Genomic DNA, 14667 nt, shown 5'->3' with positions numbered 1-14667 from the left:
GGTTTCACTGTATTAGCCAAGATGGTCTCGATCTCCTGACCTCATGATCTGCCCGCCTCAGCCTCCCAAAGTGCTGGGATTACAGGCATGAGCCACCGCGCCTGGCCATGACCTGCTAATTTTTTTTTTTTTTTTGAGACGGAGTCTGGCTCTGTCGCCTAGGCTGGAGTGCAGTGGCCGGATCTCAGCTCACTGCAAGCTCCGCCTCCCGGGTTTACGCCGTTCTCCTGCCTCAGGCTCCGGAGTAGCTGGGACTACAGGCGCCCGCCACCTCGCCCGGCTAGATTTTTGTATTTTTTAGTAGAGACGGGGTTTCACTGTGTTAGCCAGGATGGTCTCGATCTCCTGACCTCGTGATCCGCCCGTCTCGGCCTCCCAAAGTGCTGGGATTACAGGCTTGAGCCACCGCGCCCGGCCGACCTGCTAATTTTTTATATTTTTGGTAGAGACGGGGTTTCACCATGTTGGCCAGGCTAGTCTTGAACTCCTGACCTCAAGTGGTCTGCCCACCTCAGCCTCCCAAAGTGCTGGGATTACAGGTGTGAGCCACCGCACCCAGCCTTCTCAGTATATTTGACTTGGCTAATTCCTGCACAGAAGTCTCTCTCTTTCTTTCTTCACAGAACTTAGTATGACCTATAGTTTTTCTGGTATGTAGGTGTATTAGTTATCTATTGCCATATGACAATATTCCCCCCAAACTTAGTGCCACCAGGCATGGTGGCTCATGCCTGTAATCTCAGCACTTTGGGAGGCTGAGGTGGGAGGATTTCCTGAATCCAGGCATTCAAGACTGGCTTGTGTGACATTAGGTAAAAAATTAGCTAGGCATGGTGGCACATGCTCCCAGGTACTCGGGAGGCTAAGATGGGAGGACTGCTTGAGCCCTGGAGGTCATGGCTACAGTGAGCTATGATTGCACCATTGCACTCCAGCCTGGGTGATGGGGCAGGACCCTCTCTCAAAATACAAGCAAACACAAAACTAAGTGGCTTGAAACAGCATTTATTATCTCAGTTTCTCTGGATCAGGAATTCAGGTGCAGTTCATATGGGTCTTCTGTTTTCAGGGTCTTTGTCTTTCTTTCTTTTCTTCTTTTCTTCTTTCCTTCTTTCAATCTCCCTCTTTCTTTCTTTCTTTCCTTTCTTTCTCTCTCTCTCTCTCTTTCTTCCTTTTTTTTTTTTTTCTGAGACGGAGTCCCGCTCTGTCGCCCAGGCTGGAGTGCAGTGGCCAGATCTCAGCTCACTGCAAGCTCCGCCTCCCGGGTTCACGCCATTCTCCTGCCTCAGCCTCCCGAGCAGCTGGGACTACAGGTGCCCGCCACCTCGCCCGGCTAGTTTTTTTTTGTATTTTTAGTAGAGACGAGTTTTCACCATGTTAGCCAGGATGGTCTTGATCTCCTGACCTTGTGATCCACCCGTCTCGGCCTCCCAAAGTGCTGGGATTACAGGCTTGAGCCACTGCGCCCGTCCTCTTCCTTTTTTTTTTTTTTGAGACAGGGTCTCACTCTGTTGCCCAGGCTGGAGTGTAACGGTATGATTTCAGCTCACGGTCACCTCTGCCTCCTAGGTCCAAATGATTCTGATGCCTCAGCCTCCTGAATAGCTGGGACTACAGGTGCCCGCCACCATGCCCAGCTAATTTTGGTATTTTTAGTAGAGATGGGGTTTTGCCATCTTGGCCAGGCTGGTCTCAAACTCCTGACTTTAACTGACTTGCCCACCTCGGCCTTCCAAAGTGCTGGGATTACAGGCGTGAGCCACTGTATACAGCCCTGTTTTAGGGTCTTTCAAAGGTTGCAATTGAAGTGAAGCAGTCAATCAAAAGCTCACCTGGAGCAGGACCCTCTTCCATGATAATATTCATGACTGTAGGCAGCATTTGGTTCCTTATGGGCTGTTGTGCTGAGGGTCTCATTGCCTTGCTGACCGTTGGCTGGAGGACACTCTCAGTTCCTTACCCTGTGGATCTCTCCAGCATCTTAGCTTGCTTTGTCAAGGCGTGTAGGCTGAGAAGGTGAGAGACAGGCTCTGCTAGGAAAACAGAAGTCACAGTCTCTCAGAGCCTAATCGCAGAATGACATCCTATTCGCTTGCCATTTTCTGTTTGTTGGAATCAAGTCATCAGGCCAAGTGCAGTGGCTCATGCCTGTCATCCCAGCACTTTGGGAGCACAAAGCAAGAGGATCACCTGAGGTCAGGAGTTTGAGACCAGCTTGGCCAACATGGTGAAACCCCGTCTCTACTAAAAACACAAAAATTAGCTGGAGTGGTGGCACGCGACTATAATTGCGTCTACTTGAGAGGATGAGGCAGGAGAATCGCTTGAACACGGGAGTTGGAAGTTGCAGTGAGCCAAGATCGCACCACTGCACTCCAGCCTGAGTGACAAAAGCAGGACTCTGTCTAAAAAAAAAAAATTTTTTTTTTTTTTTTAGAGATAGGGTCTCACTATGCTGTCCAGGCTGGCCTTGAACTCCTGGACTCAAGCGATCCTCCCGCCTCGGTCTCTTAAAGTGCTGGGATTACAAGTGTGAGCCACTGCGCCCTGCCAAGATTTGGTTTTTAACTTATGCGTTCCCTCGTATACTTATTTTTTCATGGTTTGAACATGTAACATCTACTTTCTTAGCAATTTTGCAGTATGCAATACATTGTTACGAGCTGTAGCCACTGTGATGTACTGTCGGTCTCTTGGACTTATTTCTCCTGCCTATCAACAGAGATTTGTTGAAGGGATGAAGCTGCTTCTTCAGCCGTCCGTAAGGGGATCAGCAGCGAGGACGCTGAGAGAGGAGCCGCTTGCGTTGGAAATCACTTCCCGTCCACACCTCCAAGCTCCTTCCAAGCGGGGTTCAGCACCAGATGCCCCTGGACAGCTCTGGAAACCCAATCCTGCCGGAACCGTTCCTCGCCGATCCGAGTTTCCCGTCGGGGCCGCTTGGTGGCTGCGCCCGCCGCTCAGCGGGAGGAAACCCCTTTCCTGTGCCGGTAGAAGAGGTGGAGTCGCATATGAGTGGCAGGTTCCGCAGCCAATAGTATGGAAAGTTCTGCCAGCAGCTCTCAGGGAGGCCAATGGGCAGGGGCGTGGGCGGGGCGTGGGCCAGCCGCGCTGAGCGGGGCCTCTCCAGGCCGCGTCTGTGGGGTCGAGACTACGCGACGGTTGGGCGGGGAGCGGCGCCTGTCGGGGGACGAAGGTTCCCCGGGAGGTAGGTGCGGGCTGAGAGAGGACCCGGGGCGGCGGGGCGGGGCGGCGCTGGGCGGCCAGTGGTCTGGTGGATTCTACCCGCACGTTAGCCGAGGCCCGACTCCGGTATCTGGCCGCGCGAGGCACACAGAAGGCGCTCAATAAGTGCTGATTGAATGAATGAGCCCGCGCCCTCCGCATCCCGGCCCGAGCAGCCTACAGTTTGACAGCGTGCAGGCCACCCTCACCTTCACTGTGCAGCCTGAGGCATCCAGATGCCGGACAGGTCTTTATTGGGCGCCTACTGTGTGCCTGGTTGGCTCTGCGCTGGGTGCAGCTGGCCCAGAGCAAGACAGACAGCCTGGTCCCGCCCAACTCACCGCCTGGGGGGTGGGGGGCGGGACGACTTCAATCGACTTAAAATAATGTAATTCCTAGTTCCCTTCTGCAGCACAACATAAAAGAAAATAACACCAGGGAAGGGGGCGGGGAAGGCTGTGAGTGGAGACATCTGAGCAGTGACCCGAAGACCTGAATGCAGGGAGGTAGCGGGGCCATGAGACGCTTGGCGCTGATGATGGGGGAGAAATCCCAGTTGGGGAAAACTCAAGGACCAGGGGAGGAGCTGAGATTCCTCCTAAGAATGGTGACATTTTGGGGTCCAGAGTGAAACCGACTCCATTTTGGGCCATTGCATCAGGTAATGCGGCCCTTATCAGTGCCCACAGGCTTCCGCTCCTCCCTGTGTTCAGCCAGCGGTTTTTTAGTGTCTGTTGTGCACCAGGCCTTCCGGCGGGTTCAGGGATATGGTTTAGGGCGGGAGTCAGCCACGGTCAGAGAAGGAGGCTCCTTTTTTTTTTTCTTTTTTTTGAGACGGAGTCTCACTCTGCAGCCCGGGCTGGAGTGCAATGGCGCGATCTCGGCTCACTGTAACCTCCACCTCCTGGGTTGAAGTGATTCTCCTGCCTCAGCCTCCCGAGTAACTGGGATTACAGGCGCGTACCAGCATGCCCAGCTAATTTTTTTTTTTTTTTTTTTTTTGAGACAGAGTCTTACTCTGTCACCTAGGCTGGAGTGCAATGGCGTGATCTTGGCTCACTGCAGTCTCCACCTCCTGGGTTCAAGTGATTCTCCTGCCTAAACCTCCCGAGTAGCTGGGATTTCAGGTGCCCACCACCACACACAGCTAATTTTTGTATTTTTAGTAGAGACAGTGTTTCACTGTGTTGGACAGGCTGGTCTTGAACTCTCGACCTCAGGTGATTTGCCCACTTCAGCCTCCCAAAGTGCTGGGATTACAGGCATGAGCCACCACGCCTGGCTGAGGGAGGCCCTTTTAAGGGGTCCTGGATGCAGTGAAGCAAGAGAGAAGAAGGAGGCATCACTGGAAAGTCAGGAGAGAGCAGTGTTCCAGGTGGAGAGAAGAGAACCAGAGGTCCTGAGGCATGAGCGAGCTTGGCACAGAAAGGACCAGTGTGGGCCAAGGCGAGGCAGCAGCTTGTCGTGCAGAGCCTCAGCCTCAGGGTACAGAGTTTAGACTTTATTTTGGGGCATGGGGAAGCCATGAACCACCACCATCCAATAGAACGTTCTACAGTGACAAGAGTGTTCCCTTTGCTGTCAAATATGATAACCAAAGAAGTCAAGTAGGCTTGTGTGACTACTGAGCACTTTGAATGTGGCCAGGGAGACTGAGGAGTGGAATTTTAGAGTTTATTTAGTTTGTTTATTTATTTATTTTTTTGAGACGGAGTTTTGCTCTTGTCACCCAAGCTGGAGTACAGTGGTGCCATCTTGGCTCACTGCAAACTCCGCCTCCTGAGTTCAAGCGATTCTCTTGCCTCAGCCTCCCGAGTAGCTGGGATTACAGGCGTCAGCCACCACATCCGGCTAATTTTTGTATTTTCAGTAGAGATGGGGTTTCACCATGTTGGCCAGGGTGGTCTTGAACTCCTGACCTCAGGTGATCCACCCGCCTCAGCCTCCCAAAGTGCTGGGATTGCAGGTGTGAGCCACCGCACCCCGCCTGGATTTTTTTTTAGTTTTCATGAACTTTTTTTTTTTTTTTGAGACAGTGTATTAGGGTTCTCTAGAGGGACACAACTAATGGAATAGTTATATATATAAATGATAATTTATTAAGTATTAACTTACATGCTTACAAGATCCCACAGTTGTCTGTAGATTGAGAAGCAAAGAAAACCAGTACGAGTTCTAAAACTGAAGAACTGGCCTGGTGCGGTGGCTAGCACCTATAATCCTAATACTTTGGGAGGCCGGGGCAGGCAGATCACAAGGTCAGGAGTTCGAGACTAGCCTGGCCAACATGATGAAACCTCGTCTCTACTAAAAATACAAAAAAAATTAGCTGGGGGTGGTGGCGCATGTCTGTAATCCCAGCTACTAGGGAGGCTGAGGCAGGAGAATCTCTTGAACCCAGGAGGCGGAGGTTGCAGTGAGCAGAGATTGTGCCATTGTACTCCAGCCTGGCAACAGAGCGAGACTCTGTCTAAAAAAAAAGCTGGCTGGGCGCAGTGACTCAAGCCTGTAATCCCAGCACTTTGGGAGGCCGAGACGGGCGGATCACGAGGTCAGGAGATGGAGACCATCCTGGCTAATCCGGTGAAACCCCGTCTCTACTAAAAAATACAAAAAACTAGCCGGGCGAGGTGGCGGGCGCCTGTAGTTCCAGCTACTCGGGAGGCTGAGGCAGGAGAATGGTGTAAACCCAGGAGGCGGAGCTTGCAGTGAGTTGAGATCCAGCCACTGCACTCCAACCTGGGCAACAGAGCGAGATTCTGTCTCAAAAAAAAAAAAAAAAGGCCGGACGCGGTGGCTCACGCCTGTAATCCCAGCACTTTGGAAGGCCAAGGCAGGCAGATCACCTGAGGTCAGGAGTTTGAGACTAGCCTGGCCAACATGGCGAAACCCTGTCTCTACTAAAAATACAAAAATCAGCCGGGTGTGGTGGCGGTCGCCTATAATCCCAGCTACTTGGGAGGCCGAGGTGAGAGAATCGCTTGAACCCGAAAGGTGGTGGTTGCAGTGAGCCGAGATCGCGCCACTGCACTCCAGCCTGGGTGACAGAGTGAGCCTCCGTCTCAAAAAAAAAAAAAAAGGCTAATGCAATGCCCCTGCTGTTCACAGTTGCCGGACTAAGCCATGAGCCTCCAACTGCGTGGCTGGGCTCGGTAGCACATCGTGGGGTTTGGCCCTGCGGTGACCAGAGCAACCCAAGCTGCCACCATGGTGAAATTGCTAGTGGCCAAAATTCTTTGCATGGTGGGCGTGTTCTTCTTCATGCTGCTTGGCTCCCTGCTCCCCGTGAAGATCATCGAGACAGATTTTGAGAAGGCCCATCGCTCCAAAAAGATCCTGTCTCTCTGCAACACCTTTGGAGGAGGGGTGTTCCTGGCCACATGCTTCAATGCTCTGCTGCCTGCTGTGAGGGAAAAGGTAAGGGCTCCCTGGGTGCTTGCAGCAGCCCTTGGCACCTTATGGCCAAGGGACTCTGATGCATTTTCAGCACTGATACCAAGTTCAGTGGAGGCCTTGATGCTGTGAGGGTGACGGAAAGTAGGAAGTGAATTTGCTGTGTGATTGTGAACTGGTTGCTTTCTGTCTCTGTGCTCTCCCAGCTAAACAAGGGGCTTGGACCAGACCTGGGATTCCCAACAGGTGGACTTGTCAGTTGTCACCTGATAATCAGACCAGACCACCCACCCAGGTAGCACACACTCTGTCCTGAAGCTGGAAAGCATGGCCTCTCTTCAGTTCCTGTATCAGTCAGCTACTGCTACGTAACAAATTATAGCAAACTTAGCATCTTAAGACTACCCACGTTTATCATCTCACAGTTTCTGTGAGGCAGGGATCTATCTGGGCACTGCTTCAGGATGTCACAGGGCAGCAGTCAAAATGTCTCCTGGGCTGTGGTCTCATCTCAACGTTCAACTGGGGATGGGTCAGCCTCTAAACTCATGTGGTTGTAAGCCAGGTTCAGTTCCTCATCAATTGTCAGACCGAAGATGTCTGTCAGTCAGTGTCTGTTGGCTGGGCAGCCCTCAGAGCCTGGCCATGTGGGCCTCCGCGGCATGGCCAGTTCCTTCATCAGCAAATGGAGAAGATGGCCATGCCTCCATATAAGACAGAGGGCACAGTCCTGTGTCATACAGAGATGGCGGCGTATCCCTTCCCCTCTGCCCCAGTGTCCTTCCGGTTAGAAGCAAGTTCAAGTTCCTCCCACACTCAAGTGGCCAGGACCTCACAGGGTATGTCTGTCAGGAGGCAGGGGCTTCTGGCGCCATCTTGGAGTCTGTCCACCCTAACTCCTGATGGCATCGTCCTCTGGTAACCTGTTCCTTGAGCTCTCCTACATCAGCAGCCCAGAGTATGGGTCCCCTGTCGGGCCACACTGACCAGCCCTGGCCATGCTTGCTGGGGGACACTGGGTGAGTGAGGGGCTTCCTCTCTCTGGGCCGGATGTGACGGTTGAGTTTATGTTGGTTACTAGCTTGGTGGAGATGTGAGGACCCCCTATTCTTCCTCCCAATGAAAGCACAGAAGCCCTAAGCTAACCACCCCCCCCTGGCCCTGCTTTTCCTCGTGCCTGGTGTCCAGAAAGGAGGAGAGGGGCTGTTGTCTGGGATTAAATCCTCTGAGCCTGTTAGTGTGACAGGGTGGAGTTCCAGGGTGGCCCCCGAGCTTCCAGCCCCTGCTCCACACACCCTGTGCTGTTTCCTGCCCTCGAGTGTGGGTGGGGCTGGGACTGCCGTGGGTGTCACTCCTGCCATTATGTCAGAATCCCAGCAGAGGGGATTTTTTTGCAGCTGTGATGACCGACCCATATCAGTTAACACGGTTCACCCGAAGGGAGGGGGTGGGCCTGGCCTAATCAAGTGAGCCACTCCCCCTCCTGCTGGCCTTGGAGAAGCAAAAAGCCAGGGTGTGCCAGGAGAGGGGCATGAAGTGAGGATCCAAGGGCAGCCTCTTGGTGCCGGGAGCCATCCCTGCCAACAGCCAGCCAGGACACAGGGGCCTCAGTCCACAGCCGCGAGGAGGTTGACTCTCCCAGCCTCCAGTGAGCTTGGAAGAGGACCCTGGGCGTCAGTGAGATCTCAGCCCTGACGACACCCTGGTTCCAGCCCCGCGAGACCTGGAGCATAGAGCCCAGCTAGCCCACACCTGGATTCCTGCCATTCAGAGCCGAGACACCCCCTTCCTGCTGTTCTGCGTGGCTGAGTCTGCGTTCATTTGTTACGCAGCGTGTGGAGACTGACATCAGTGCTGCGAGGATGGAGATCTTGGTCGTCTCTGATGTCTCCTGCATCCCAGAGGCCACTGCCAGCCCCCTTTTCCCCCAGAGTCATGGCGTCACCCCTATCACCCTCTGACTGCAGGCCTGGGCGACTGCAGGGAGCTCGCTTTTCCCTCCCCCACATCACAGTGGCCTTCTCACAGCACCTAAACCTTCCCCTGCCGTTCCCCTGCCCTCGGGCTGGCCAGGCGGGTGCGGTCCCTCCTCCTGAGCCCCCAGCGTCACCCACTGCAGGGCCAGGCTCTCAGTCACCCCTGGAAAATGGTGCCTGGTTCACAGCTCCTGTGCGTCTGCCTCATCTCTCCTGATCAATGTCCGTCTCTTGGGAGTAACTAGAGTTCCTTGTGAGCTTGTCCCCAAGCGAGGCACTCACCAGCCGGTGGTCAGTGAGGGAGTTAAGTGGCTTCTCTGTGGAAACACAGTCTTCTGCTGCAGCAGAGGCTCACCCAGCGTGATCTGCCCCGAGGAAACACTGAGTGATGTCTGGGGACATTGTGGTTGTCGGGACTGGGGATGCTTCTGGCCTGGAGTGGGTGGAGGCCAGAGACACTGCTCAGCAGCACCCTGCAGTGCCCAGGACGGCCCCATCCCAGAGAACAATCCAGCCCCAAATGTCAACACCTCTCCCCTACCCAAGTTGTGAAAATAAAAAATGTTTCCGGACATTGCCAGGTGTGCACACGGGCAGAATCGCCGTGGTTGAGAACTACCGTGTACGTGTGTGTGCGCTTGTATGTGCACCTGTGTGTGTGCGTGCGCATGTGCGTCTGTGTGTGTGTGCGTTTGTGCGTGTGTGTGTGCGTTTGTGCGTGTGTGTGTGCGCGTGTGTGTGTGCGTGCGCATGTGCGTCTGTGTGTGTGCGTTTGTGCGTGTGTGTGTGTGCTTGTATGTGCACCTGTGTGTGTGCGTGCGCATGTGCGTCTGTGTGTGTGCGTTTGTGCGTGTGTGTGCGTTTGTGCGTGTGTGTGCGTGCGCATGTGCCTCTGTGTGTGCGTTTGTGCGTGTGTGTGCGCTTGTATGTGCACCTGTGTGTGTGTGCGCATGTGCGTCTGTGTGTGCGCGTTTGTGCGTGTGTGTGTGCGCGCATGTGCGTCTGTGTGTGTGCGTTTGTGCGTGTGTGCGCGCATGTGCGTCTGTGTGCGTGTGTGTGCGTTTGTGCGTGTGTGTGTGCGTTTGTGCGTGTGTGTGTGTGTGCGTGCGCATGTGCGTCTGTGTGTGTGTGCGTTTGTGCGTGTGTGTGTGTGCGTGCGCATGTGCGTGTGTGTGTGCGCATTTGTGCGTGTGTGTGTGCGCATGTGCGTGTGTGCGTTTGTGCGTGTGTGCGTGCGCATGTGCGTGTGTGTGTGCATTTGTGCGTGTGTGTGTGCGTTTGTGCGTGTGTGTGCGCATTTGTGCGTGTGTGTGCGTGCGCATGTGCGTGTGTGTGTGCGTTTGTGCGTGTGTGTGCGTTTGTGCGTGTGTGTGCCTGTGTGTGTGTGTGCGTGCGCATGTGCCTCTGTGTGCGTTTGTGCGTGTGTGTGCGCTTGTATGTGCACCTGTGTGTGCGTATGTGCGTCTGTGTGTGCGCGTTTGTGCGTGTGTGTGTGCGTTTGTGCATGTGTGTGCGCGCATGTGCGTCTGTGTGTGCGTTTGTGCGTGTGTGTGCGCGCGCATGTGCATCTGTGTGTGTGCGTTTGTGCGTGTGTGTGCGTGCACATGTGCGTGTGTGTGCGTTTGTGTGTGTGCGTTTGTGCGTGTGTGTGTGCATTTGTGCGTGTGTGTGTGCGTTTGTGCGTGTGTGTGTGCGCGCATGTGCGTGTGTGTGCGTTTGTGCGTGTGTGTGCGCGCATGTGCGTTTGTGCGTGTGTGTGTGCTTTTGTGCGTGTGTGTGCGCGCATGTGCGTCTGTGTGTGTGCGTTTGTGCGGGTGTGTGCATGCGCATGTGCGTCTGTGTGTGTGCGTTTGTGCGTGTGTGTGTGCGTTTGTGCGTTTGTGTGCGCGCATGTGCGTGTGTGCGTTTGTGCGTGTGTGTGTGCGCGCATGTGCGTCTGCGTTTGTGCGTGTGTGTGTGCGTTTGTGCGTGTGTGTGCGCGCATGTGCGTCTGTGTGTGTGCGTTTGTGCGTGTGTGTGTGCGTTTGTGCGTGTGTGTGTGCGCGCATGTGCGTCTGTGTGTGTGTTTGTGCGTGTGTGTGCGCGCATGTGCGTGTGTGCGTTTGTGCGTGTGTGTGTGCGCGCATGTGCGTGTGTGTGTGTGTGTGCGTTTGTGCGTGTGTGTGTGCGCGCATGTGCGTGTGTGTGCGTTTGTGCGTGTGTGTGCGTGCATGTGCGTCTGTGTGTGTGCGTTTGTGCGTGTGTGCGTGCGCATGTGCGTCTGTGTGTGCGTTTGTGCGTGTGTGCGCGCGCATGTGCGTCTGTGTGTGTGCGTTTGTGCGGGTGTGTGCGTGCGCATGTGCGTCTGTGTGTGTGCGTTTGTGCGTGTGTGTGTGCGTTTGTGCGTCTGTGTGTGTGCGTTTGTGCGTGTGTGTGTGCGCGCATGTGCGTCTGTGTGCGTTTGTGCGTGTGTGCGTTTGTGCGTCTGTGTGTGTGCGTTTGTGCGTGTGTGTGTGCGCGCATGTGCGTCTGTGTGTGTGCGTTTGTGCGTGTGTGTGTGCGTTTGTGCGTCTGTGTGCGCGCATGTGCGTCTGTGTGTGTGCGTTTGTGCGTGTGTGTGTGTGCGCATGTGCGTCTGTGTGTGTGCGTTTGTGCGTGTGTGCGCGCATGTGCGTCTGTGTGTGTGCGTTTGTGCGTCTGTGTGTGCGCACATGTGCATCTGTGTGTGTGCGTTTGTGCGTGTGTGTGTGCGTTTGTGCGTGTGTGTGTGCGTTTGTGCGTGTGTGTGTGCACGCGCAGGTTGTAATGCAGTCTGCTGGGAAGGAAGCAGGGAAGCAGGTGTTGTGAGTGTCGGGCATGTTCTGATTTTCTCCTGCTTTGGTCTCGAGGTCTTTCTGGAGGGTGGCTGTGAACTCTGGCCCTGTCCTGACAGGGCTCCAGGGAGCTGTTGTGGGTGTTTACAGCCTGCCTTTCACGGGACACTTCATCCTGGCGCATAGCCCAATGCCTGCGTGTCCGCCCCATGAGCGGTTGTCACTCCCTTAGGAGCGTGTACCTCTTGCAGATGCGGCTCCTGTCTGACTTGCATCTAGTTTTTTCCCACCAAAGTCTCCCCTCGCTAGGAGAGCCCTGACCGGGAGGAGAGTCGGGCCTGGGCGTGTCAGTCAGGGAAGCACAGAGGAGGCCCCGCAGCAGAACACGCAAGGCCAGTGCAGCTCTTTATCATTTATTTTGAGCTGGAGTCTCGCTCTGTCAGCCTGGCTGGAGTGCAGTGGCGCGATCTCAGCTCACTGCAGCCTCCACCTCCTGGGTTCAAGCCATTCTCCTGCCTCAGCCTCCCGAGTAGCTGGGATTACAGGCACTCGCCACCACACCCAGCTAATTTTTGTATTTTTAGTAGAGATGGGTTTCCCCATGGTGGCCTGGCCGGTCTCGAACTCCTGGGCTCCAGCGATCCGCCCGCCTTGGCCTCCCAGAGTGCTGGGATCACGGGCGTGAGCCACCGCCCCCAGCTCGTTTGTTTGTTGTTAATCAATCACAGATAAGCCCTTCCTCTCCCACTTGTTTTAACCTCTGTGTGAATCGGGGGTTTCTGGACTTTGTTTTGAACGGTGACATCTGGCCGGTCCTGTCGCCTCCACCCCTGAGTGTGGGTCTCTCTCTCTCTCTCTCGGGTGTCCCTGGCTGCAGCTCCAGAAGGTCCTGAGCCTCGGCCACATCAGCACCGACTACCCGCTGGCCGAGACCATCCTCCTACTGGGCTTCTTCATGACCGTCTTCCTGGAGCAGCTGATCCTGACCTTCCGCAAGGAGAAGCCGTCCTTCATCGACCTGGAGACCTTCAACGCCGGCTCGGACGTGGGCAGCGACTCGGAGTACGAGAGCCCCTTCATGGGGGGCGCGCGGGGCCACGCGCTCTACGTGGAGCCCCATGGCCACGGCCCCAGCCTGAGCGTGCAGGGCCTCTCGCGTGCCAGCCCTGTGCGCCTGCTCAGCCTGGCCTTCGCGCTGTCGGCCCACTCGGTCTTTGAGGGCCTGGCCTTGGGCCTGCAGGAGGAGGGGGAGAAAGTGGTGAGCTTGTTCGTGGGGGTGGCTGTCCACGAGACGCTGGTGGCCGTGGCCCTGGGCATCAGCATGGCCCGGAGTGCCATGCCCCTGCGGGACGCAGCCAAGCTAGCAGTCACCGTGAGCGCCATGATCCCCCTGGGCATCGGCCTGGGCCTGGGCATTGAGAGCGCCCAGGGCGTGCCGGGCAGCGTGGCCTCCGTGCTGCTGCAGGGCCTGGCGGGCGGCACCTTCCTCTTTATCACCTTCCTGGAGATCCTGGCCAAGGAGCTGGAGGAGAAGAGTGACCGTCTGCTCAAGGTCCTCTTCCTGGTGCTGGGCTATGCCGTCCTGGCCGGGATGGTCTTCCTGAAGTGGTGAGCAGCCTCGCCATTGTCCCCTCCGCCGGAGCCCGCCGGGAGCCCCGGGCCAGACACAGGCCGCGTCCCCTGGCCCCGCCTCCCCTGAGAGCAAGCACTGTGGCCCCGGGCCACCGTCTCTGCACAAGGGGCCTCCCGGAACCAGGCTGTGCCCCCTGATCCTACAGCCCGAGTCTCAGAGCACTGCTACTTTTGAAAATACTTCTTTCTCTTAAAAGTCTTTACCAAAGCTGTGTGGCCATGTCAACCTTGGGCTGAGGGGTGTGGCAACCCGCGGGCGGGAGGGCCGGGGCCTGGGTCCAGGTGAGAACAGTCAGGACCCTCCTCTCCCTGCCGCACACCCCCAGCCTGTGGAGAAGGACGGGAGCATTTGGCTGCTGTCGCCAGAGTGGGGGCTGCACCGCCTGTGCCTCCGGAACCAGCTGGGAGTCCTGAAGGCCCGTCCTCTGCCCTGTTCTGTTGCCAAGATCTCGCCACCCGAGCCCCGAGAGTGTCTTGAGGCTTATAAGAGGTTGGAGTTTCTGTGGTGGGACAGCCAGGCTCCGTCCCTTCTGCCACACAGGCTGCGCCCCCCGCAAGTGGGCTGTGCTCCCTCAGGAGTGCCCTCTCCTCCTCTCCCTGTTGCTGTGGCCCCTGGAGCAGGGACCCCTGGGCTGGGTGAGTGTCACAGTTTCCTGAGACACATAAGCAGGGTCAGGAAGCAGCTTGAGGATCAGTCCTCAGCTCCGCCGCACACACTGGGGTCTCCAGAGGAAGATGGATCCCACCGGCGGTGGAGCAGGGGCCCCGTGGCGCTATTCCCTCCCCCGGACACCGCTCCCGAGAGGGCAGGAGCGCGGGGGACGAGCAGCTGAGCGTGGGCTGGGGCAGCCCTGGGCTCCCAGCTCCGTGGCAACCTCCGGAAGGCCTGAGCCGTTGTCCAGGCAACCCTGCCGGGTCTGGGGAGGTGAGAGCTGGGGAAGGACTCCTTTCCTCGGGGATTTTGCTCTGCCTGGCTTGAAGCCGCTGTGGCGCCGTGGAAGAGGGCCCGGCCTGCCCGCCCGGGCTGGGTTTTTCCACCGGCTTCACCACCTCCTCGCTCTGACCTGGAGCCCCGGCCCCATCAGGGCTGTGAGGGCCTCTGGCTGTCTTCACCTCCTCCCTTGTCGCTCAGCTTTGGGTGCCAGGCCCCAGGGAACCTTCTCCCGTCCCATACTCTGCCTCGCCGCCACGTCTCCCTACACCAGCCCACAAGACTGACTGTGGGGGTGCTACATGGAGAGGCCCCCATCTGGCCTGTGGGCTTGGGCCTGGCGGGTCTCCTGTCTATCAGTCCATCCCTCTAGTCAGATGGGGAGCTCCAGGGCCAGCCAGTGACTTCTCTGAGGGGCGTGCCGGCCGATGGCCCTGCTGCAGCTCCCAGGGGCCAGTCACAGGTAGGGACGACCTCGAGAGGGCGGTGGCTGCCAGGATTATTGTCACAGGGGCCCTGGGAAGCCAGGAAAGTCGCACGGCCCCTGCAAGTAACTTCCACTCCATGGGGTCTGTAAGTAACCTGAGGTTTGCCCTCCGCTCCTGAGACCTTCCCCGCCAACTTCCACTCCAGGGGGTCCCTACCCCTTTGCTGTTGGAACTCTGAACGTCTTACCGGGGACCCATCTCTGAACCCCGTGCAGCCTGGCCCTGGCTCC

The 14667-nt window shown here is 56.6% G+C and overlaps 1 protein-coding gene across 1 annotated transcript; it reads left to right on the top strand.

The window, feature by feature from the left end:
* The first annotated feature begins 3000 nt into the window (after nt 1–3000).
* On the top strand, nt 3001–13226 carry SLC39A3 (solute carrier family 39 member 3). The gene is made up of 3 exons (XM_010367323.2): nt 3001–3208; nt 6334–6642; nt 12264–13226. Exons 2-3 carry the CDS (start codon nt 6433–6435, stop codon nt 12996–12998), a joined length of 945 nt encoding a protein of 314 aa, XP_010365625.1. The 5' UTR covers nt 3001–3208; nt 6334–6432; the 3' UTR covers nt 12999–13226.
* Nucleotides 13227–14667: the final 1441 nt, after the last annotated feature.

This window comes from Rhinopithecus roxellana, chromosome 8, assembly GCF_007565055.1.
Source record: "Rhinopithecus roxellana isolate Shanxi Qingling chromosome 8, ASM756505v1, whole genome shotgun sequence".
NCBI lineage: Eukaryota > Metazoa > Chordata > Mammalia > Primates > Cercopithecidae > Rhinopithecus > Rhinopithecus roxellana.
Note: the sequence above shows the minus strand (reverse complement) of the source record. Positions and strands in the feature narration are given on the sequence as shown.

Coding starts and splice junctions, on each gene's coding strand:
- SLC39A3 (XM_010367323.2), top strand. CDS start 6,433: ATGGTGAAATTGCTAGTGGCCAAAATTCTTTGCATGGTGGGCGTGTTC. Junction 6,643..12,263: donor TGCCTGCTGTGAGGGAAAAG/GTAAGGGCTCCC, acceptor CCCTGGCTGCAG/CTCCAGAAGGTCCTGAGCCT.